The 26,286-nt window shown below is 37.1% G+C and overlaps 1 protein-coding gene across 9 annotated transcripts in view; it reads right to left on the reverse strand.

Moving 5' to 3' along the window:
* Positions 1-24,351, reverse strand: part of LOC104089112 (uncharacterized) — a 36,726-nt gene extending 12,375 nt beyond the window's left edge. The window contains exons 1-17 of one of the 9 annotated variants that reach the window (XM_070182249.1): positions 24,161-24,349; positions 22,032-22,243; positions 21,877-21,958; positions 21,713-21,790; positions 21,544-21,603; positions 21,353-21,457; positions 20,965-21,075; positions 19,534-19,575; positions 16,068-16,181; positions 15,718-15,872; positions 9,879-10,012; positions 9,698-9,807; positions 9,546-9,588; positions 9,304-9,395; positions 7,927-7,975; positions 7,748-7,818; positions 1,670-1,789 (exon numbers count right to left, since the gene is read on the reverse strand). In XM_070182249.1, the coding sequence (XP_070038350.1) occupies positions 1,670-1,789; positions 7,748-7,818; positions 7,927-7,975; positions 9,304-9,395; positions 9,546-9,588; positions 9,698-9,807; positions 9,879-10,012; positions 15,718-15,872; positions 16,068-16,181; positions 19,534-19,575; positions 20,965-21,075; positions 21,353-21,457; positions 21,544-21,603; positions 21,713-21,790; positions 21,877-21,958; positions 22,032-22,108 (1,443 nt within the window). In that variant the 5' untranslated portion in view covers positions 22,109-22,243; positions 24,161-24,349. The other 8 variants (XM_070182248.1, XM_070182247.1, XM_070182253.1 and 5 more) reach the window with 8 other exon arrangements.
* Positions 24,352-26,286: the final 1,935 nt, after the last annotated feature.

Below are 26,286 nucleotides of genomic sequence, written 5' to 3' on the forward strand. Positions count from 1 at the left end.
AGTCATATCCTCAATCCACTGAGATGTAAATAATGTACACACATGTGACATGTATTACATAACATACAACTATAGGAATTGAATCAGCCTAATGATTCTAATTAATCTACATAATATTGCTTTATATCCATAACATTACCAAATCTAAGTCCTTAATTACATAATATATACTTCTTAATTATAGAAGGAAGAATATATATAGATGGTTTTCTAAACTTGGCAACAATTTTCACTTAGCTACCTCAACTGAGGCTTGTACTATTAGATACTTCAACCTCACTCAATGTGTGCCTATTAAGCACAACACGCTGACATGGCAAACAAAGTGTATACTCGGCAACAATTTTCACTTGCCTACCTCAAACGAGGCTTGTACCTCCTACATACTTCAACCTCACTCAATGTGTACCTATTAAGCACAACACCTGACATGGCACAACAAAAGTGTATCTCACCCCTCTTAGGAGCGTGGAAATTCCAAAATTACATTTTTTTTCAAAAATAAATCCATTTTCAGAAAACCACCGGGCCTCAAACGTATAGCACAGTCCAAACAGCGGCATACCGGAGTCAAAGACACCCGTAAATAATTGGAGCGAACGATTACTGCAAACAGATACTCCACCCTTTGAAGGATTCAGAGAGCTCGAGATGACTTTTCTTGAGACCATGGATGAGGAAAGCATTGAAATAGAGAGAGGGGTTAGGAAGCGGAGAGCATTTTTCGGTAGTGGTTCACTGGTGGGTTTCTGCTAACAAGGAAGGAGGGCTCGAGAAGAGAGAAGGGTGGCCGACAGCGATTTCAGAGGTTGAGGCTGGTGGACCGGCGGTGGTGAGATGATGAAAAGAGGAATGGGAGAGGGTAGAAGAAGGTGGTGGCGGCTATTTTGAAGGTGTGGTATTAGTGGTGGGTTAATGACGTTTCGAAGGTTTTCCGGCCATGTCGGCGGTGAAGGTCCTTCCTGGTGGTTGTTTTTGGGAATCTGATGGGTAGTCAGGTGATGGGGTCGCTGGTGGTTTCAACGGGTGATGGACAGGAAGGTTCGCTTCAGAAAGAGGGTGGAGTAGGTGGTGGTTCTGACCTGCAACTGAGAGGGGAAACTTGCCGGCGACAGCCGACGGGTGAGGGGGGGTTTGCAGCACTGAGGGAGGGGTTTCTTTTATTAGAACAGATTTTTCTTTTTCTTCTTCTGAAAAGTTATCTTTTTGGATTATCTAAACCCAAAAGCCACATGGCCTTGTTCCATTTGTTAATTCTTGCCAAGTCATCGCATGTGAGATTCACGCATTACATTTTTTTTGCTGATTAGACAATTGTGCCCCATAGGCACGCAGTAAGTGAGGTTGAAGTATCTAATAGGTACAAGCCTCAGTTAAGGTAGCTAAGTGAATACTGCCACGTTTAGGGAGTCGTGTATGTATTCCGCCATTATAGAATGTTCTTATCAAGAACTTTTCCATACGTGATTATAAATGATGCTGGAATGTATACATGCATAACAAATTTATGGTAACTATGGCTGCACGCCTTCACATTATCATATATTTGCAGGAAAACTTGAACTCAGCTTCTCAAGACCCATACTAGATGAGTACAGAGTAGTAAATTCTATTGCTAAATAACACAAATTTCACTTTAAGTATTAATCCATCACATGAAAGCACATACCGACAACTCTTTGGAAAATTTTTCTGCTATTACAACAGCTTGTGTTCTATGAACCTTGACTTGGAAGCTTGATCGCCGCAAAAATATAATCGCTGGTTCCCAGTTCTCAGAAGACTCGACCTGTTGGGCAGAACCAAAAAAGATTGTTCTGAGAGATCTTACAGGGTACTGACAGCCATGATATCTAAGAAAATGATAACAACAGTTGACTCCCAAAAGAAACACCGAACAACGCAACCAAGAATTTCATTCTAACCAAACATTTTATGAATTCAATTATATGAAAAAGCCTAAACTTATTGAATGATTTAAACTCAACAAGCTTAAATCCTAGCCAATGAATTCCTCATCGGTTTACTCATTTCTCTAATTTTTCTGTTAATAGGGCTTATTATCCCAGGTAGCTTAAAAAGAATGTTTCCTATTAATGTTTCTACAACACTACCTTTGACAGAAAGGACACCTGGTGCCTAAGGGTGTCCAAGAAGAAGAATTGAATGCCAGTAACTGTGAGAGAGGCTATAGGTGCAAGAACAGGACAAATAGAACATCTCGTGAGCCTATCCAGGAAAAAGTAATGTCATCAAACAATATTTTGTATAACCCGTCTGAATATAACTCGCAAGGACGAGAGCAATAAAAGACGAGGAGCCTCATTTTGCTGCCTGCTGAATCTGGCTAAAGGGACTTGTTAAGCCTGAGAAGAAGTTAATAAGTTTTCGCAATGCACATCCGGAACCTAATATAATACAGGTTTTCAGTACATATCATCTATTTGGGCAATTGGTTTTAAATGACAGCAGTGCTTTCCCTTCACATCATAAACTTGTATATCCTGGATCACACTGCCATCCTCTACACCAGCTGAGCTACATTGAGCCCAAATGAGTTTATAATGAAAGCTAAAACTAGCAAAAGATGATTCAATACCAAGATGAAGTTGGACGGAAGACATTGATTACAAAAGGAACTGACAAGAGACCTACTCCAGCTAGACATGCCCTCATTTATAAAACCATTTAATCCAGATGTAACTTCTTCTTATTAATTTTCCAGCTGAAGTTAAAATTTTATTGATACTTTAGCTCTACTAACTAAGTGCACCTTTATCAGTGTAGTTACCATCTTGCTGAATGATTAGGACGAAACCTTTTCCAGCATATGCATGTAAATTTGGAAAGGTACTCGTTTAAGAACGTCACATAGAGGTTCTCACATACTTCCTCAAGCAGCGGAACAGTCAATGCCCAAGCAGTTACACGTTGATTTCAGACTCCTCCGGTAGAGAAATCAATGCTCTCTAGCCGGGATATGTCACGTGTTCGATAACGATAGCTTAGCTATGGCCTCAGATCATCTTTCTGTTCAAGCAAACTACGGGCCTTTTAGTTTTGTTTTATCTAGTCTTAATGCAAAGAAATTTAGCAGTCTAATAGAAAACTCATTCATAGATGAAAATTGTCCAAATTTCGAACAGTTCAATAAATGGTGGCTCAATGTAGAGAGGCACTAGCTGGAATATCACTAGACATTGGCAAGATCAATAACTGGTGGGAGTATGTTCCTAATTCTTTTCAGCTTTAAGTGGGTAATACCAGAGAACTTAATAATAAAACATCCTGCAGCTGGAAAGGAGCAACGGTACAGAAAAGCAGAAGGAACTTATGGTATGCCATTCACTATGCATACTGATAAATGGACCTTGGGCCTAACTCAACCCCAAAAGCTAGCTTATGAGGTGAGGATTGCCCAAGACCATATAAGGAGACCAAAGAACTCAAAATCCCTCCGATGTGGGACAACACAACACCCCCACCACGCGACAACATAAATGGGGGTCCAACATCGGTAACAATAATTGAAATGGGTCTGGTGGCTCTGATACCATGATAAATGGACCTTGGGCCTGTGAGAAGGTACGGGAGAAAATATGTTATTGATATTGGATGATAAATACAATACAAGAGGTCCCTATTTATAGCTATACACTACAAAGAGATATTACTCCTCTTCCAATGTGGGACAAGACTACACTATACATATCTATAAACTAACACTCCCCCTCAAGCCGGTGCATACACATCATATGTACTGAGCTTGTTACACATGTAACTAATACGAGAACCAGTAAGAGACTTAGTGAAAATATCTGCTAGTTGATCATTCGACTTTATAAACTTTGTAACAATATCTCCTGAAAGTATTTTTTCTCTGACAAAGTGACAGTCGATCTCAATGTGTTTAGTTCTCTCATGGAACACCGGATTTGACGCAATATGAAAAGCAACTTGGTTATCACACACTAGTTCCATCTTGCTGATTTCTCCGAACTTTAAATCCTTGAGCAACTGCTTGACCCAAACTAACTCACACGTCGCCATAGCCATGGCCCGATATTCGGCTTCGGCGCTAGATCGAGCAACTACATTCTGTTTCTTGCTCTTCCACGAGACCAAATTACCTCCTACTAGAACACAATATCCAGACGTAGAACGTCTATCAAAAGGTGATCCTGCCCAATCAGCATCTGTGTACCCAACAATCTGCTCGTGGCCTCGATCCTCGAATAGTAATCCTTTGCCTGGAGCTGACTTTATATACCGAAGAATGCGAACAACTGCATCCCAGTGACTATCACAGGGAGAATCTATAAACTGACTTACAACACTCACCGGAAAAGAAATGTCAGGTCTAGTCACTGTATGGTAATTCAATTTGCCAACCAACCTCCTATATCTCGTAGGGTCTCTAAGAGGCTCCCCTGTCCAGGCAGAAGCTTAGCATTCGGATCCATAGGAGAGTCAATAGGTCTGCAACCCATCATTCCAGTCTCCTCAAGAATGTCTAAGGCATACTTCCGCTGTGAAATAACAATACTTGAGCTAGACTGAGCGACCTCAATACCTAGAAAATACTTCAATCTGCCCAGATCCTTAGTCTGGAAATGCTGAAAGAGATGTTGCTTCAGATTAGTAATACCATCCTGATCATTACCAGTAATAACAATATCATCAACATAAACCACTAGATAAATACACAGATTAGGAGTAGAATGCCGATAAAACACAGAGTGATCAGCCTCACTACGAGTCATGCCGAACTCCTGAATAATTGTGCTGAACTTACCAAACCAAGCTCGAGGGACTGTTTCAAAACATATAGTGACCTGCGCAATCTGCACACACAACCATTAAACTCCCCCTGAGCAACAAAACAAGGTGGTTGCTCCATATAAACTTCTTCCTCAAGATCATCGTGGAGAAAAGCATTCTTAATGTCTAACTGATAAAGAGGCCAATGACGTACAGCAGCCATGGACAAAAAGAGACGAACAGATGCTACTTTAGCCACGGGAGAGAAAGTATCACTATAATCAAGCCCAAAAATCTGAGTATATCCTTTTGCAACAAGACGAGCCTTAAGCCGATCAACCTGGCCATCCGGGCCGACTTTGACTGCATAAACCCAACGACAACCAACAATAGACTTACCTGCAGGAAGAGGAACAAGCTCCCAAGTGTCACTCGCATGTAAAGCAGACATCTCGTCAATCATAGCATGTCGCCATCCTGGATGAGATAGTGCCTCACCTGTAGACTTAGGGATAGAAACAGTGGACAAAGAAGATATAAAAGCATAATGTGGTGACGACAGACGATGATAACTTAAACCGACATAGTGGGGATTAGGATTAAGTGTGGATCGTACACCTTTGCGGAGTGCAATTGGTTGACTAAGAGGAGACAAGTCTGCAGTAGGTGCAGAATCTGATGCGGGGCGTGAATCACCTGGGCCTGATGCTGGATGTGGACGATGATAAGTCAAGAGTGGTGGAGTTGCAGAAGGTTGAACTGGATTATATGGAGGAACTGGAGCTATAGGTGGTGGAGCTACAACCGGAGCTGTAGGTGGTGGAACTGGAGCTATAGGTGGTAGAGCTACAACAGGAGCTATAGGTGGTGAAGCTATAACTGGAGTTGTAGGTGGTGGAGCTGGAGTGACTGAATCTCCAAAAGATGAAACTGGTAGTACCTCAGAAATATCTAAGTGATGACCCGAACCTGTGAAGTATGATTGGGTTTCAAAGAAGGTAATATCAGCGGACATAAGGTACCGTTGGAGGTCAGGAGAGTAGCATCGATACCCCTTTTGCGTTCTCGAGAAACCCAGAAATACGCACTTAAGAGCACGAGGAGCTAACTTATCTGTTCCTGGAGTAAGGTTATGGATAAAACAAGTGCTTCCAAAGATACGGGGTGGAAGAGAGAACAAAGGTAAATGGGAAAACATGACAGAGAATGGAACTTGGTTCTGGATAGCTGAAGATGGCATACGATTAATAAGATAGCAAGATGTAAGAACGGCATCCCCCAAAAACGCAACGGAGCATGAGATTGTATGAGTAGGGTACGAGCAGTTTCAATAAGATGTCTATTCTTTCTTTCAGCTACCCCATTTTGTTGAGATGTGTACGGACAAGATGTTTGATGAATAATCCCATGAGATTTCATAAACTGCTGAAATGGGGAAGACAAATACTCTCGGGCATTATCACTACGAAATGTGCGAATAGAAACCCCAAATTGATTTTGAATTTCAGCGTGGAAGGTCTGGAAAATAGAAAACAGCTCAGATCGATTTTTTATCAAAAATATCCAAGTGCACCTGGAATAATCATCAATGAAACTGACAAAGTAGCGGAATCCTAAGGTAGAACTGACCCGACTAGGACCCCAAACATCTAAATGGACTAAAGTAAAAGGTGACTCTGCTCGATTATCAAGACGCCGAGGGAAATGGGAGCGGGTATGCTTACCGAGCTGACATGACTCACACTCTAGAGCTGACAAGTGAGATAAACCAGATACCATTTTCTGAAGTTTTGACAAACTGGGATGTCCCAACCGTTTATGTAATAAATCTGGTGAATCAGTAACAGGACAAGTTGTAGAAGGAAGACAATCATTGTAGCTCGCCGGAAAATTCCAAAGTTGTCGGAATTTGTTGTAACCAGGATGGATAGACTCGGAATTCCTTTGCGAGCAAGCTGTCCTGAAGAATTATTTTCAAAGACCACACTGTCATGAAGAAGCTTCGCGAAAAAATGGCCGAAAAGTGGTCGGAACCCTCGCCGGAAAAGTTGTTGCCGGCGCGTGGAGGAGCGTGGCGGCTTTTCTGCCGGATAAAATTTCAGGGGTTGGTAGTCGGAGGGTGATCTACCTCGTGGTGGTGTTGGTTTTAGCACAACACCGACAGTAAGTGACTTTCACTTAGACAAGCCTTGGGTCACTGGAAAAATTACACGATGACTAAGTTCTTTCTTCCCGGTTAACGCTGGAATGACGCACAGCGATCTTTTCTCACTAATGCTCTGATACCATGTGAGAAGGCACGGGAGAAATATGTTATTGATATTGGATGATAAATACAATACAAGAGGTCTCTATTTATAGCTATACACTACAAAGAGATATTACTCCTCTTCCAATGTAGGACAAGACTACACTACACATATCTATAAACTAACAGGGCCTAACTCAACCCCAAAAGCTAGCTTATGAGGTGAGGATTGCCCAAGACCATATAAGGAGACCAAGGACCTCAAATCCCTCCGATGTAAGACAACTCAACACATACTCTGAGTGTTATGGAGAGAAGAATAGCAGATTGATGGTGAAAGAAGACCAGTGCACCAGCTAAAGTATTTTTGCCCTTAGTCTTTGTTCTCATAGTTAGCAAGTGGCTATAAGTGATATGGATCAGATACAAGACCTTATCAATTCCCTACATTTCCAGTTATCCACAAAGAGGCAATTTGTAAATTTTCACGTACATTCTCATGACCACTTTCTTGGTGTTGATAATTAATGAAGTACCTTATTCTACTAATTTAATTTGATGTTAACCTTACTTGATTTAATAAAACTAATTTAGTATGTTGTTCTCTATCAAAAACCATTTTAAAGCACAGGAATCCCACAAAGTTAATTCTTGAGCATCATTCTGCAACAATTTGTAAAGGAAAATTTGGAATAAATAAAAAAGGCATGTAAGTACATTTGCATAAGATCAACCTACAAGCATTAGAACATTAAACGTGGCCTGGCCTTCAGAAATATGGGTATCTATCTCTGATTGCATGTCTGGGTCTGCAAATATCAAACCACTCATCAAAAGGAGTTGCAGCAAGCAACAAGAGAAAGCTGCTTTTGAAAGTGGACAACTGAATCACATATTTGACAGTGAAAGCTAATTACCACATGTTATTTTGTTTTGATCATTGGCAAAAAGTCTGACAAGTTCCCCCTGACAATACCAAATATTAGCACAAAAAATCTACAAGATAATATGCATTAAAAAATTATTGTACGAACACACAAAACTAAGAAGAATAGATAGAAAACGATTAAGATCCATAACAAGATCATCTTTGAATTAGCAATGACCAAATAGACAGGATGCTCAACAAAAGACACAAAATCAAAATTAACGGCTTAATAATTTGAAGTATGGTTAAATTTTTATTAGATTATGTTATTGTAGAATCTCTGGTCATGTCAATTTTAGGTCTTAAAAGACAAAGATGCACTGTAAAACAAAATAGATCAACTCTGCTGGCATGTTCATTCAGGTAATCCTAATGAAAAGAGTAGATCAATTCTTTGGTACTTGACAAAGAATTCACAGTAGCACAAGTTGGGAAGACAATAGCTGGAATATAAAATTCAGAGGAGACATAAACGACTAGGAGCTAAATGAGATAAATGAATTCTTCAGTATACTACCTGTGTCTGCATGCCTAACACTAATGAAGACCGTTTGATATGTAGAGGCCACAACAAAGGGAATAATACTGTCAAGACATGTTACAACATATTCATGAAAGAAGTAAATCAGTTGCTTATTGGTCCCTGGAAGCAAATCTGAAAGTCAAAAGCTCCTATGAAAGTTAGTTGTTTTGAGTGATTGGTGGCTAAAAAGCTTGTTTGACTCAGGACAATTTACAAAGAAAGGGATTCCAGATAGTTAAAAGTGCTATATGTGTAAAGAGGAGGCAGAAACTATCAATCATCTATTCCTACAATGCACAGTTGTGGCAATTATTTTTGAACATTTTGGGAAATAAAAAGGTGAAGCCAAGATCTACCACTGAGTTACTGTCATGCTGGAATAAAAAGGGACTGTCAAACCAAATGAAGACGGATGGGAATACAATACTGACAGCTACTAGGTGGTGCATACAGAAAGAGAGAAATAGGAGATGCTTTGAAGGACAGGAGAATCCATTCTTGAAGATCAAATCAGACTGCATTTTGTTGATATCTTTTGGGTGTAAACAGGATTGGATAGATGATAGTGAAACCCTACTAGAATTCATGGATTCTTTAGTATAGACACACAGGGCTTTCTTTTTTACTCTTCTTTGGATAGGTTTATTAATTAATTTGAAATTCAAAGCGACTTGAAATCTGCGGAACAAGCAGTTTCAAAAGTCAAGTATTTCCTAAAGATACATATATTTTATAGCAAGGAGGTTGCATTATTTCCCCACTTTAATTGGTAGCACACAATTTCTTGTTAGTATAAATCAAAGTAGAATAAAATTTAAGGATAGGGAGAGCAAGATCAACTACCTGATGTCCCTGGTCATCCATCGGTATGCATTCAACAGCTATAAGTTTATCAATGTCATCAGCAGTAACTACATATTCAGGATTTGTGGCACCTGAAGATTATGAAAGACGACAGTCAAAAGTAGATGTTAAAGCTAAACAGTGGTGGTGTTTAAGGCAATCTATTTATTGTTGTACACTAAGACATAAAATAAATAATGACAAAGAGCCTTGAGAACCTCTGCATAAAGGTTTAGACTTACCCTCAATATACTGCCTTGTACCATCAGGATAATGACGGACCCACTGACATTTGGAAACGAAAGATTGGGAAAAACAATACTTTAGGCATCAGCGTGTAAAGCTCCCTTAAGGATTAAAATTGCATACCATATTGTAATTAAACATATATTACCTGGAACATACAAAGAGAAGTTCCACGTACAGGAAACCCACAACCCAAAATTCTGCATCCTGGTTTAGCTTCTCCGATTATTTGAAAATTTTCTATTCCAGGACTTTCCCCTGTGATAGAACTTCCCATTAGGAGCCATACAAGTCTATGCACCAACCTTAAAGACAAACAAATATGTTACCTTCTGAACTAATAGAACCACCCATCTCATTTCCCATACGAGGATTATGACGGTTTTCATCGGTGCTCTCCTCAAATCTCTCATTCACCCCATTTCTATCAAACAAGTTATCTTTACTGGGAAAGGGAACATCCCTGCAGTCTCAAATTGTCAGAGCCAAAATAAATTGCAAACTCTAGTAATAGAAAATACTCGGTCACAAACTCATCAACACTAGCTTAACCATTGGTCAACTAAAGTTCATCCCAGCTTGTTCACTTCAATCATAGACCTTTAAAGTGAGAGGTTGACTGGGTAGTATCTAATAGGTGGGGATGGGGAAACTGGTACCTGGACGCCTCTAGATTCACATGCCATTTATTCTGGGGCAAGCAGTAATCAAGGAATAGCAGCACAGGGTCATCACTTGCAAGTATGGGGTATATAAGGAAATTCAATAGGCAATAAGAAAGCAGACCCTCTATGTGGAGATTGTTAGGAAGGGATGAATACATTTAAAAATTATCTTCTTCCTCATAGATGAAAGCAGAAGAATGAAATTTAGGAAACACTGATGGTCCCATGATGCTACGCTCACACCAATGTCCACCACTTAAATAACTGCTCCAAGAGCATAAGGACCCCTTGGTGACCAAGATGGATACTGGTCAGATGTTCAGGCCACCAGGTTTCACAAAGCCTGTGTCAAGATTGGAAAATAGACCATGTGACTTAATTCTTTCAGATACTTTAGAACTGGAGGGAGACTAATTATGATTTTGCAGAGAAGTTGGCTCTTTTCATGTGATCACTAAGAGGTTGTTTGGCTAAGATTATAAGCTGGTCAACTTAGTTTATAATCATTTATTGGCTTATCTACGCATTTTGTAAACATCAAAAGTGCTTTTAAGCCAAAATTAGCCAAAAGCCATAAGTTGGTCACCCCCAATTTGGGTTTTACAGCTTATAAGCACTTTTGGTTTGACCAAGCCTTTTCATGATTTTGTCCCTAATATCTTTATGATCTCTGAAATACTTCCTAAAATATAACTTTTAATTATCTCTCTGTTCTATTCCCGTCATTCGCTCTTTTTATGTAAAAATACTTTTAAATTTATATTATTTGTAAATAGCTTTAAGAACATCTCAGACGTTTTAACAGAAAAAGTGCTTATCAACAACTTTTTTACCAAACACATTAACTGCTTAATATCAGCTTCAACACTTCTATCCCAACACGTAACTGATTATCTGTAAATCATGTGGTGCTTTTTAGCATTTGATGCGTATAAGCTACTTTTAATCAGCTAAGGCTACAAAATACCATCTCTCTACTAAAAAGGAGCCACAATCTGGAGCAAAAACGACCTAGATTGGAAGAGAGATCGCTCTGGTAAGCAAATAATTCTTTTATTTTTTATTTTTTTATTTTTTTACTTGGAACAAAAGGGAGGTTTTCCTTGTTGGAGATGATTTGAGGATGAGCAGGAAAACTAACAAAGATAGCTCTTTAATGCACTCATATGCATATAAAACTTTACATAAACGGCCCCTTTAAGTTGTCCTCAACGATCAGACAAACACTTCAATTGACCCATTTACCATTTAGACACTTCAAGTGGCTATTAAGTGTATCAAGTAGACACCTCACGTTGACATGGCAAGTTACGTGTATTTTAGTTGCATTTGGGCGCATGAGGTTTTATATCAAACTTTTCTTTCTTGTTTTCAGAAGAAAAATAATTTTATAACTGGCTAATGAAGCTCGAGTTGGATAACTCCAAAGAGTTTGATCGGATACCAGTCCTGCTTATACACCTGATTTTCAATCAAATATCCGACATCAAAGCCCTAATCTGGTGTCGTGCCGTTTCCAAACGGTGCAACTCTTTGGTCCCTCTAGCAGATTCGCTACGACGACTCCTTCATTGCCTTACTCAGATCCATCATCAAATTCCTTCACCACTTCGTTTCCCAGAGCAAGCCTCTTCGGACCCGACCCGATCTCAAAACTCGCCCGCCCAAATCCTGCACAAGTTCAAGAAGATCCGGAACCTCCAAATCGAGATTCGGTCCGGTAATCTTCGGATAGAGAAAGGCACGACGATTAGGTGGAAGACATAAGTGAAAGGAGGGTTGGGGGTTCTATTTTTGGGAAGAGATGACGGAAGAAGATGGGTTGATGGTTTTGTATTTGGGAAGACATAAGTGAAAGGAGGTGAGGGGGAGAGGGAGCAGAAGAAGGAAGAATATTTTTTGTTTTTGGGCGGGGGGGGGGGGGGCCAGGAAGGGCGTTGGTCTAGCTCAAAGCAAGGAAGAAGTATTTTTCTTTCAATGTCTTTTTTTTTTTGTATATTACGCGTGTCAAATTTTTTATTGCAAATGATATGTGGCATTTTTTAATTGGTTCATTTGACACGTCATTGGCAAGTGTAACTCACGCACATGGTCTGCTGCACTCGAGGGTTTACTTGATACACTTAATAGCCACTTGAAGTGTCTAAATGGTAAATGGGTCAATTGAAGTGTTTGTATGATCGTTGGGGACAACTTAAAAGGGTCATTTATGTATTTCGCCAAACTTTTAACCACCTCATGCAACCATGTGGCAGAAAAAGAGTTGTTGCACCCTAGTTGTTTGGTATGAGCAATATTAATTAGATATGCATAGAACAGTTAAAAGTTATTGTTAAGCTGGTCCCTTTTAGTAGAGAAGAAGATATAGAGTTTTTGAAAATTTTAGTTTAATGTTTGTCCCAAACGAAAGTACAGAAGGACCTACAAGGAGACATATACAAATCATAGCTAATATCTAAGTTGCTCAGACGTAAGTGCGGGTATCCGACACGAGAACGGATCCGAGAGTCGAATTTGGCAAAATCCAAATTTTAAGATTCGAGGGTGTGGATCTAGGTATGGATACGGATGCTGGGATTCAGCTAGAAAAATTCAAAATTATAAAAAGTAGAGCTATAAAGATATTCTAAATTTTGAGAGAGATTCTGGGAAAAACTTACATGTATAATCTTTCATTCTCCATGTCTTAAATTGTAAAACTTACATTATATTGTAGAAAAACTTATATGTATATTGAAAGTATGCCATTTCCCATGTCTTAAATATGTTTTATCTTTTATTTCGAGAAATCAAAATCTCAATGATTCCCCCAAATTTGTCCATGAACTCCGGTCAAAGTATTCGAAGTTGGTTGACCCAAACGTATTCTGCACCCGCACTCGTTCCAGTGCCGTGTCAAGACTCGACATCAAAAATGAAGAGTCCGCACAACTTAGGCTAATATATCCTCCTTATGGCGGAACCTCTCTTTTGGTCTTCAAGATGGCATCCTTGAAAGACAGGTCCATGATACTGCAGAGGTATTATGCATTAGAAGGACCATTTACTCACGTAAAAACAGATACCCTTGTCCTTGTAAATGAATGTAGATCATGATTACCACAGATGATGGACTTTTGTCGCTTCATTTTTTGTCTAGCCCTTGTTTATCTATTAGTTTTCAGCTCTTATCTTTGGCGCAGAGTAGACAGTTTGGTACTGCACAAGGCTCATCAACTTGAGGGCATGAATTCAAATCCTCTGCAACATCTTGTTTTTCTAATTAGCCCATGATTTTTATAGTACACACTAAGACAGAGAGTGAAGTATCTCAAAAGGATACAAAGTTTAGAGACAGAGACCAGTGTTTTAAAAGGCGTTTTCGGGGCGAGGCGCACCAAAAACGTCCCGAGGCGATGGTGTGGAGCGAAAGTCTCAAGAGGCGTACGCCTGGGCGTTTGAGACGCTTTTTTTAGTGAGGCGTAAGCCCCAGAGAGTTTTTCAAATTAAAACAAAATTTGTTGAATAAGTCTTTTATATAATACCCAAATTCTCAAAATTCAGCTTGGCAATTACTCAAAAGTTTTAAAAAGGAACTGAAATGTATTAAATTTAAAAGTTAAGACTTTTTTTATTGATTGAAGCCCCAATTCATGGTTTTTCCCAATTCTTTATCTTTTTCGCTAGTCTGTTAATATTTCCCAAAAGCAACGAATATTCAATTTGTTTTTTTACAAATACATAGAGAACTTTATTTTCCTTCATAGCAGCAAGTTCAATGTTCAAATTGAAGGTTAGTCATCCTTTTTGTTCCTCCATGTAGAAAACTTTATTCTTTTCGACTCAAGTTACTTGAGCTTCTAAGTAGCGTATAATAGATTGTTTTGACTAGTTTTTTGTGGAGATGATACCCTTGTCCTTGTAAATGAATGTAGACCATGATTACCAAAGATGATGGACTTTTGTGGCTTCATTTTTTGTCTAGCCCTTGTTTATCTATTAGTTTTCAGCTCTTATCTTTGGCGCAGAGTAGACAGTTTGGTACTGCACAAGGCTCTTAAACTTGAGGACATGAATTCAAATCCTCTGCAACATCTTGTTTTTCTAATTAGCCCATGACTTTTATAGTACACACTAAGACAGAGATTGAAGTATCTCAAAAGGATACAAAGTTTAGAGACAGAGACCAGTGTTTTAAAAGGTGTTTTCGGGGCGACACGTACCAAAAACGCCCCGAGGCGATGATGTGGAGCGAAAGTCTCAAGAGGTATACACCCGGGCGTTTGAGACATTTTTTTTAGTGAGGCGTAAGCCCCAGAGAGTTTTTCAAATTAAAACAAAATTTGTTGAATAAGTACTTTATATAATACCCAAATTCTCAAAATTCAGCTTGGCAATTACTCAAAAGTTTTAAAAAGGAACTGAAATGTATTAAATTTAAAAGTCAAGACCTTTTTTATTGATTGAAGCCCCAATTCATGGTCTTTCTCAATTCTTTATCTTTTCCGCTAGTCTGTTAATATTTCCCAAAAGCAACGAAGATTCAATTTTGTTTTTTACAAATACAAAGAGAACTTCATTTTCCTTCATAGCAGCAAGTTCAATGTTCGAAGGTTAGTCATCCTTTTTGTTCCTCCATGTAGAAAACTTTATTCTTTTCGACTCAAGTTACTGGAGCTTCTAAGTAGCGTATAATAGATTGTTTTGACTAGCTTTTTTGTGGGGATGAAGCACATCTATATATATATTTTTCACATATTTATAGTTTTCTTCATTTTTTATGCAATTTTACCTGTTTATAAATATTTACTGTAATTATATTATTTTATAAAATATTAAAAATTAAATACCTATGGGGCTTACGCCCGTGCCTCGGAGCTTACGCCTCGCTGAGGCATATGTAAAACGCCTCACCTTACGCCCACGCCTTTTAAAACACTGACAGAGACTGAAGTATCTCGAACGGAATACAAATTTTAGAGTTTAGCTTCTCCAAGTATGAAGACCCATCCTTCCAGATTGGAAGACAGCTAAATGAATAAACTAGATTACAAGCTGAGTTAACACCTTCCAGTTCAGTTGCAAGTCTACTAGTCCCGCATCCCCAGTCCTTTTCATGGATCTCACTCAGGGCATGACATTCTGTCTTCTTACCTTTTGACACTGAGAATGTCAGCAGGACTATCACCTCAAACCGGTGTACAACAAATACATCTCCCTAAAGGTAAACAAGTTAAAGCATAATTATGACTGCAGCTGATATATATTTTCCTTCGTATTAAAAAAGCATCCATCTTTAACCTAAGGATGTTGAAAAGAAGTAAATTTGCAGATTCAGATATCTTATGATACGTTATTGAAATATGTCACCTTGGAGTAATTTACAGAAATTCCAGAAATAAGTTGGAAAGACCAGTGTTTCTATGTTTCTTAATTTATATGATTTAAAAAATGTCCACATTAATTGAGACATGGAAGGCAACACTAAGCCATCATAAAAAGTTCGTCAATTTTGCAGCCTGACCTATCAGTATTGGATGAGATTTCGAAATGACTTCCAATATTTGCTTGCTGATGCATCTCATGATTGAGCCGCAAGCTTTCAGCTGGTAAATGTAGACTGGCTTGCCCATCTCTTGATCTGGTATCAACTGCTTCATTATGTTTTCCATCAATGTACTGTTTAAAGGATGGATATTCAGGCATACCCTGAGAGAAAGAAAATGAGACAACTCTTTCCTCTTCTCTTTTTTTGATAAGGTAAAGAAAATGAGACAACTCTTTTATCATGAGGATAGAACAAAATGATTGCTTATTGTTGGAATAAGAAGTTAATCCGAGCATCTAAAGGACGAAACTGATTGTCAACAATACCATAGAACCACTTGGAAGTTGATTGTTTATGGAACTAGAATGAGGTGATTCCATATCAAAAGATCCACCTCTAGCATGATGTGTCACCATGGAATTTAATTGTGCAATTTTTGCCTGTTAACAAACAGTTGACTCCTTGTCATTGTACTTGAAATAAGAATTTACAACATGGAAGCTTTTGGACTTCTTAGCAGAAAGGCAAACTCAATAACCAAAGCCTCTCAGGAAGTACTACAGCAGTATGGAATCCTGCCCAATTAAGCTCCCCCTCCCCCCCTTAAGAGTTAAGCTTTTAAAAGAGTTGGATCCAAAATTGATGGTATTAATCAGATGGTGGTCTTGGATTTCAAAATATCACTGTTGCTTCACATCCTTGAGCTAATAAACAAAAAAGAATTTGCCACATACGACGCGGAGGGGGGGGGGGATGTTGATGACCTAATTGATTTAACAAATAATTATCATTTGAAAACTGGAGGGACAACACATCAATACACCAAACCATCTGTCATAGATAGGTAAACACAAAAGATCACTCACTTTATAGAGAAGGGACAACATGTAAATGCAACAAACCATCTCTGATTATTAATGGAAGGGAAACGCAAAGGTGATCCCAACTTTCTTCTTTTGTCAAAGTAGAATGCACTACCAGCACATAGACAATGATGCTGAAATTCAATGTATTTACCTCCAACAGTTCACTGATTAGAGGATTAAATTCTGAACGGCTTTCCATGTATTCAGTAGATTACTCCATTGTTTTCCAAGAAAAGGTTAGTACATAAAGGCTTAAACCTTTCATGACCTTTTCCCTTTTCAAGACGAGTAGCTAAAAAAGCACTCTTCCAGCTTGACAAAGACAAGATACTGAAAGCTTTTGCATGCGAAAATTTAGGCCTATTCAAATATTTGACTTGAAACATGTTCAGTAAACGAATTATTATTTATGGAAAAAGACAAGCCATTGCGATAAATAATAAATCCACCAAATGTTACATTTATGTCTGGCCAACTATTTTTGGCGAACGGTGAATTTATTGCAGTCAAGAGGCGCAACAAGTGCACCACACTGTTAAAATCAAATTCAGACACATTTAGAGATTTTCAGAAGAGTATTTAACATCTATAAATAGGTGCACTTCGTATTTCAAAATCAAGTCATCAGTAGAAAACATTGTTTGCATATTTACTGGTATTATCAAAGCACTTGCAAGAAATAAAGCTTAGTTCTCTCGCTGCATTTTTCAGAGACGTTGAATTTATGGCTCCACCTTTTATTTTTTTTGTTTTTTTTTGTGCATTAACTGTCAGTGTTTTTATCAACAGTTTTGTTTCTGGTAACAGTTGGATTTTCTTCACAGCAACTTTGTGACTGTCAAATATTTGTCACCATTTTGCTTGGTGAGTACCCGACTTCAACTTTCACTACTACTTTCTTTCTTCACTTCTCTGAGGTGACTATTCACTGTAGCATGTACTAACTTGACCACCATTTTAATGATGTTTTTTCCTACGCGTGCCTTAATTTTCATTTTTAGAATGATAATGTTAGAAAATTGTAAATATGGTAAGAATCCATTACTTGAGAATATGGAAATAATTAGATAATTGTGTAATGAGGTATAGGAATTACTTTTGAGAAAGATGAGGAATAGGAATTACTTTATTTTCCTTTTTCTGAATACTAGTAAACACTACTCAAAATCCAACAACAATCAAGCAAACTTTTTTCAATATCTTTTTTTTCAAATCATTCTTCACATGGTATCAGGGCTAGGGTGTTAGCCCCTCCTCTGAATTGCTTACAGTTACCTTTTTGATTCCTTCTATACGTCCAAAAAAATCAAAATCAAAATTAGGGCAAAACCACATAGGCCAGAACCTAGGGTTTCAATTTGCCACTCCCAAATCCCCCACCACTAAAAACCTACTCCAAACGATCTGGACCAAATCGTCCGCCTGTTAACAATCTGGACCAAATCGTCCGCCTGTTAACAATCTGGACCAAGTCCACCTAGTGACTAATTGCTTACTCCAACAACATTCCTGCTTTGGTCGAGCAATCAACAATGTACTTGATCTTCCTATAGCTCCTCGAGAGGCACTCGGACTGCTTGCATCCTTCATCCAGTTTATAATTTCTTAAGTTATCACCATTTGTCACCCCTCAGAGCATGCCTTTGTTACAAGTTCATCCATTGTCAAAATACCTAAGTCTGGCAGATACAATGGCTCATCCAGGTTAACATCACTGTAATTCATGATTATTGTACTTGGGAGATAAGTAATTTTACAAAATGGCAAAACAACTATAGGATGTCGATGGGTATTTATTTGTAAGTGTAGGAATTAATGGGAAGGTTGATCGCCTAAAAGCTAGATTTGTGGTCAAGGGATATATTCAGATTTTGTAAATCTCCCACACTTTATATTTCCTTTCAAATGTATGTTCTTAGATATCTTAGCTCTGGAACTGAGTACATAAAAAGGTTCCTCAAACCTGAAATCATGATGCTGCTCATTCTTTGCATTTATGTCTAGCCAACTATCTTAAAAATATGGCTAATGGTGCAATTACCATAATCAAGTGGTGCAATAAATGCACCACTTTTTATTTTTTTATTTTTTTTATTTTTTTAATAACCAAGAAACTCCCGAGGCCAGTGGCGCGCAGTTCGAAACTCGGTAGATGATGGGCCTACCTTCTCCCTTCTCTACTTAAATACTAGGCTTTTTTCCGTGGCAGAGTTCGAACTCGTGACGTCCATCTAATCCACAAATCACTTGTTGGGCTCTTACCATGCATAAATACACCACTTTTTAAAGATCACATTCATACTCATGTGTTTCACACCTAAAAATAGGTGTACTTTATTCCAAAATAAAATCATCAATAGAGAACATTTCCTTCTTTTATTATCTCAAGGCCCGCCTCCGACTAGGATAATATGACATTCGCAGTTCATTGGATCTAAGTGTAAAGATCACTTCCTTAAATGCAACTTTAAAAATCTCGTCTCTCACACCAAAATTCTAAAAAGGTTCGAACATATGAAGCTCTTTCTTCCCCTACCTTCCTCCTCCCCCCCCCCCCCCCCCAAAAAAAAAAAAAACCCAATTGCTTTTTATTTCCTTTCTAATGTATGTTCTTAGATATCTCAGCTCTGGAACTGAGTACATAAAAGGTTCCTCAAACTTGAATTGGTGATGCTGGTCACCTGCATTTACAGTAATCTGATAGTCTACTGAAATAAACAACAAGCGCAATTTCCAAAAGAAACAGTATAATGCTTTCTTTGCATTTAGAGTATTCTGATAGCCTACTGAGGTAAACATCCCGCAATTTGCCAAAAGAAAAAAAAAGTATATAGCTTAGTGGAAAAGGCTGTGCTCTCTATCTTGTTCGTAAATACAATCATAACTGATAAGATTGTAAATGAGTCATACAATGTCAAAACCTTACATGTGAAGTTCTGATCTTCATCTCCAGTTGATCGTGTAAGTGCTGCAAAAGATTAAGAAGAGCAAAGCTGGATCAGATGTGGTACCCTGGAAGGAAGACTACAATGCACCAAGTACAATATTCATTAATGCTATAGCCTATAAGACTAGATTCAAAGTGAAAGGAAAAGGAGAAGTTTGTCTAATTTCGTCTAACAATAAAATAATGATCCTTTAAATATTGACTAGAAAGGATCGGACACAAAGGATTCATAAAGCTTTCCTCAACGTCTAATTATGATGATCCTCTGAATAATGATAATAGCATACTGGATACAAAGGATTTATAAAGCTTTTCTCAACTAGTTGGGATTAAGGCATAGTTGAATGATTGATTCTTTTGTAGATTTTGCAACCACCAGATACCTCTATAGTATTTCTTTTTTTCTTTTTATATGACGATGGTGACCGAGCCAGCTTGTGCGCACCTCTATAGTATAACAAGCTCGTTTGTTTTATTTAACATTAAATTCTGAATCAGGCAGAATTTAACAGCACAGAAGCAAAAAAGATTTCCGATCATACAAGTCTAGTTTTCCTCACAACACCGAAAAGCAAAACTTGAGAATAACGGCATTCATTCAGGCCTTCAGATTAGTCTGGCATAAGAACTCCAGTAATGATACCATCAACATCCACATGGCAGTATTATTAGCATGCCAAGCATGATATACAACAAAAGAATGATGATGGAAGTTTTAAGGAATGCTTTTGGAATTAGATATGTTGTAGCGTTTATTGCCACTATGACTGTTAAATGAATTTCTCCGGATTAGTAAAATGACAACATTTTTGTGGGCAGTACTCTTGCCAAAGCAATTTTTGACCGGCCAGAGCAATATGTCTGATACAAGTATTGTACCATGTGCCATACGTTTCTACTTTAGTCAGGCCAGATGAAAATAGTTCCGGCATCATCAAATAACCAACTTTGCAAAACTAGCAATTTAATATATTTTGCCTATCACGATACAGAAGAGCAATTAAATTGACATTGTTAAAACTTGTCACAGAGAAATAATGTGTAGCAATTAGATATATTTTCTTCAACATATAGCCTTTAATTTAATGTCTAGTGGCTGGTCAAGATGCTCAATGTGAATATAATCCATGTTAGAATAACAGAGAAGACATTAAGCAAGGGACCATATTAAAGATTTGAACAAGCTTTTTAACGAACAAGGAAAAGAAGAAGAAACTCATAAGAAACTACAGATCCACATAATCTGCACGTCAATGATGAGTTTGAAGCACTAATACATGAAAAGCATGCCGGATCTTTTAACTCCTCAGAGATTATTAAATACCTCATGGACTGTAAACAATTAGATCGAGAGAGACACATAAAATACTTTCTTATTAAAAAACTACTCTAGTCCTATGCGGTCAGTACCTTCACATTGTTGGTCAGACTAGAGGCATTAGCCACACGAGGAAAGATGCCATATTCAGCCAATAATCCAAGCATGGATGACATAAAAATATATCTGTCATTCTCTGTATCCTGAAAAAAAAAGAATAAGTCTTTCAATAAACAAAATCCTAGAGAGATATGCAGATAGAGGATAAAACAACAAACAACTACTACTACACTACTATGCCTCAATCCCAAGCTAGTTGGTTTAGCTGTATATACAGTTCTTCCAAGAAATATCTTTCTCAAAGAAGAAACCAATATTCTGCAGTTAAATCAAGAACAACAAGTGCAAAAATATTTTCAAAGACTGAGGCTTATACACCCAAAAAAGTACCAGGTATTCACAGTCAACTCTAGTGCTTACCTTTAACTCGTTGACTAATCTTAAATTTTCTTCAAGATCACCTTTCCTGCGGGCCAGTTCGTTTGAGGCAGACATTATTGCTTCACTTTGCTTCTCATCTAGCGCCTACAAGTGCAAAAATAACAACACTACAAGAATGTATAGAACAAAAAGATTAAACAAGTAATTTCAGTCAGACAAGAAAGACAAACCATGCGTAGTTCAGAAAATTTCTTCTCAAGTCCATACTTCTCATTCAAGAGCTGTGATTCCTAATAACATGGTAACAATGCAATGTGCTTAAGGTACAAGTTGAACAATAGAGTGTATTATCTCTTAAGCAAAAAGAAAATGAGCAAAGGCTAAGAAAAAATGGCACACCCGAACACTGGCAAGAGCAATCTGTTCCCGAAGATATAGAATTTCTTCCTGTTTTGCTTTAGCACGTGAATATAGCTCCTGATCACAGATTTATTCAACATTAGCATAACATAGTCTCCCTTCATACTGTAAGTTATATTCTGTAAAAAAAAGTGAAACGCTACCATAGCTTCATGATCCTGAGAGTCGCTGATGGTGTCATTTCCCATCAAATTGCTTGGTAGAGAAGTCATCCCAAAATCATGTCTGCAACTGAGATGAATTAACAGACATACACACTCGACCTACAATTTCCAACATAATCTAGCTCAATGATTACCTGCTTGCCAAATTAGAGCTTTGTCCCTGAACTCTTACATCTTTCTGCCCATTAATAGAGCTATTAGTGGGAATCATGTTAGTCAACTCCTCTCACAAGAAGAAGTCCAATGAAAAGTAGTCAATTAGGTCCAACATTATCGGCCAGTTCCTTGCATATTACAAGCTATTATGATTCACAAAATGCTTCAGCTCTTCCTCTTCCAAAAAGGACTAGCAACATATTAGCAAGCTATAAAAGTCAGCAACCAAGCTAAAGAATACATAACTGAGAAATATGATAGGTTGAAAAGAAATAAGGCAAAAGCAGCAATCACTTTATCAATAGCAGCTAGGACACGAATAATTTGATAAGAGGGAAACCCGCAGCCGCTACACTTGGTGCGCACCGGGTAAACCTCCCCCTGTGTAATAGCCTGCAAACCACACAGGGGAGGTAAACCGCACTAGGCAAGCCATGTGCGACAGGCTCAACCCAGAAGGCATTGAGGGGGATTCGATCCCAGGTCATCCGTATGGATGACCGCCCTCCAAACCAACTGGGCAACCCCGAAGGTAGCTAGGACACGAATAATAAACAGATCAAGCAATCAGCAAGGCTTCGTCAAAGGGGACTAAAAACAGTAACAGCCGGAGGAAGATTTTAAAGACAGCAATATATTTGTCAAAGTAAAGATTGAGCACAGTTGATCCACAGATGTTCCCAAGGATAAAAATGCAATCCTATTTTCAGAAAGAGAAAAAAGAGAAAGATTAATAGAACAGCTGTTCATTTTTATTTTCTTTATGGAACACTAGTGACGGCTCTTTCATACATGTTTTTTGTGATATTTATATATTTAACATGAATTAATTTCTTCTCCAACACCCACCAAAAGACCTTTCTTGGTATTCTATTATATGCTTTCTCCAAGTTAATGAACACCATTTGCAGATCTTTTTTCCTCTCGCGATAAATTTTCATCAGTCTTCTTAGCAAAAATATAGCTCTCATTGTAGATCTACTGGGCATAAAACCAAACTGATTCTTATTCACTCTTGTAGTGTCGCTAAATGTACGCTCTACCACTCTTTCCCAAAGTTTCATCGTATGACTCATGTTTAATTCCACGACAGTTGGCAAAACTTTCAATATCTCCTTTGTTATTATAAATTGAGATCAACGTACTCCTCCACTCGTCGAGCATCATTCCACTGCATTCAACAGCTTGGTAAACCACCCTATTCCAAGATATTTCCTAACCTCTATGAAGATACCATCTGGACTACAAGTTTTTGTAATCTTCATATTTTTCATGGCACCCTTTACAATTCTATGAGTGTAACTAAAGCTTCTATCATGTACAGATGTATGTATTGAACAATTGATCAAAATAGCCTCTCCATATCTCATTGGTCTCCCTAACTTTTGTTACAAGTCATCGAGGATTTCTCCTCGAGTTTTATTGATCGTTTTCTTAGCTCCCTCTTAGCTCTCTTATACTCTTCAAAGACTACTCCATCTTCTGTTTCTGGTAATTTCCTATAGCACTCTCTTTTAGTTTTAATAAACTCATAGCACCTCCTCATTCCACCACCAGGATTCTGGTGGTCGAGGTCCTTAACCTTTAGACACACCTCGATCACTTCACTTGCTACTTTTTTAATTGCAAACTAATATTTCCTTCCACAGGATATCTACCCCTCCCCCATCTAAATCTCATGTTCCTTCCTCTCATAATTTTTCTTAAACCGCTAACTAGTTAGCACCCTTTAATGCCCACCACCGAATTCTCGGTTGCTTACAACTATGCATATGAGTTATACTTACCAAATTCATGTTAATTGTTAGGAAAAAACTGAAGCTTTGATTATCACATCTTAGTAGTAACTTTTATCACAGACCCTTTTGCTGCTTTAAATCAGAAAGAAAGAAAAAAAATCTAAACAAAAGCAGAGAAAAAAACTCACTGAAGATTTAAGAAACTGGCACAAACTAAGAGAATTATTAGCAAAAGCATTGAAATGGGTATATACAAGTAAGCTCGACCAAAAATTCATGCAGAATTAACAACAAATAACAATCAAAATCCCTTTACATATGCATTAATAAATCACAACAAATTGAAAATTGCAATCTGGAAAGGTTACCTTTTCTTATGTAGAAGAATACGTCGTCAAGAATAGAAAGGCTTTGAATCTCAGATCAATCACTTTAGGAAAAAAATATGAAGAAAAATTGGGAATGAAAGAGAGAAGAAGGTGCAAAACGTTTTAATTCTCCAAAAAGTCAAAATGTGGGTCGTTGGAAAAAAGTTTTAAGTAATCCAAAATCACATGAAGAAATAGAGACCGTGTGAACATGAGACCCCCTTTTTCTTTCTTTTCTCTTTTATTTTTTTGGATTCTAATAGACCCGCTTTTCATTTCTCTTGTTTGACAAAAACCGGTCTTGAAAATGGAATAATTAATACTAGAATAATTAATGAAAAACAAAAATCCAAAGATTAATAAAGGAAAATAATTATTTATTTTAAAATGTGTTTGGTTGGGATAGAAAATATTTATAAAAGAATACTTACTTTTTGAAAAATATTTTTTAGAAAATATTTTATGGTGCTTGGTTGGAGAATAGAAAATATTTTTTTTAAAAGTTATTTTATTGAAGATTGATAAAAATATTAACAAATTGAATAGGGTTCTTATGGAATAATTGAGTATTTGATACTGATAATAATGTTAGTGTTGATTTTAGTAATAATATGAAGAAAAATTGAGAATTGAGATAACATGGAGAAATTAAAATCAACAATAATAAGTTAAGAATTAAAATAGTAATTGTAAAGAAAAATGACTTATGCCCAAATATGAAGGAAGTCATTTTTTCTCATTTTGGTTAAAATAAATTCTTTAAAAAAAAAGAATTTTCTCACAATCAAACGCAAAAGCCTCATTTATGTAAAAATATATTTTTAAGAATATATTTTCCAGCACGCCAAAACACAAAAGAACAAAGTGATGGGGCTATGAATCAATTTTTATTTTGTTGTATTTTATTTTTTGTTTGTTTTTCATGTTGTGTGCGGTATTCACGTTGAGGTTTGACTAAACTCGTATTCATTCGGGAAGTTTTACATTGAAGAGTAAAGCACTTTTTAACAAAGGCGGTTCCAATTTTAGTTTTATACCTTTTTTCTTTTTCATCGGGTGTCCGATATCTGTATTAGAGTTCAATTAAATTGAATTCGCCCCGAAAAACCCTATATTAAGGAGTAAAATACTTCCTAAAAAAAATGACTTCGTACCCAAAAATAGAATCGAAAACCTTTAATTAATAATAAAAAAAAATACTTATCACTCAACCACAATTTTTCGCGGTAATATAATATCTTACATAGTTACATATACATAGTATGTGAAAGGTTTGTTTCGTTTCCTAATGGAAGTGGACTTACTATTTGAGTTTTAAGATAAGAAAATGGTATATAATGTGTTTTTTGGCTCTAGTGCTGCCACGCAGCCCCAAACGGTCAACTTGTTCTCTTTAGTCTCTCTCTTTCTTTTTTTTTCTTTCAATGATTACTTTACAATTTGACTTTTCTGTCAGCAAGTTAAATGAACTTTTAACATTCAGAAGAGAGCAGGAAAATTCTTAAATGCGTGTCCAAACAAAGGAGCACATGAAACAGGTAAAACATTATGAGGTCGTTTGGTTCAAAAATAGAATTATTCATTGATTACTATAATTTTGAGATAATAATCGAGAAAGATAATTTCACCTTTTATATGAAATAAATAATTTTATATTTTTAATAAGTATAACTTTTATTTTGATTTGAGCTAATACCTACCATTAATTACTAAACAAATTTAATTTCGAATTTTATATGGAGATAACCCCTAATCCATATAACCAAATGACCCCTCACAGGAAGAAGAATTTTTTAACTTAAAAGATAATGTCACCTTGCACGGTTTTGCAAGAAAACAAGTTAAAACCTCGGTAAGTTCGATTCAGTCTTTTAATCTTAACTAGTGTTAGAACCCGTGCGATGCGCAGATAATTTGACAGAGTATTAATTTTATAAAATTATGATCTAATATATTATATTATTTTAATAAATATTAGTTATATTTTATTATTTAATATAGTGTGCAGAAATATAACAAAATCTATACAAACTCAAAGGATACACATCATATAATAACAAATAAATTGTTTGTTCCTTATTTATTCTTATCATCAAATTAGCAAGTAGTTAATACTATACATTTAC

Source organism: Nicotiana tomentosiformis, chromosome 8 (genome assembly GCF_000390325.3).
Source record: "Nicotiana tomentosiformis chromosome 8, ASM39032v3, whole genome shotgun sequence".
Lineage (NCBI taxonomy): Eukaryota > Viridiplantae > Streptophyta > Magnoliopsida > Solanales > Solanaceae > Nicotiana > Nicotiana tomentosiformis.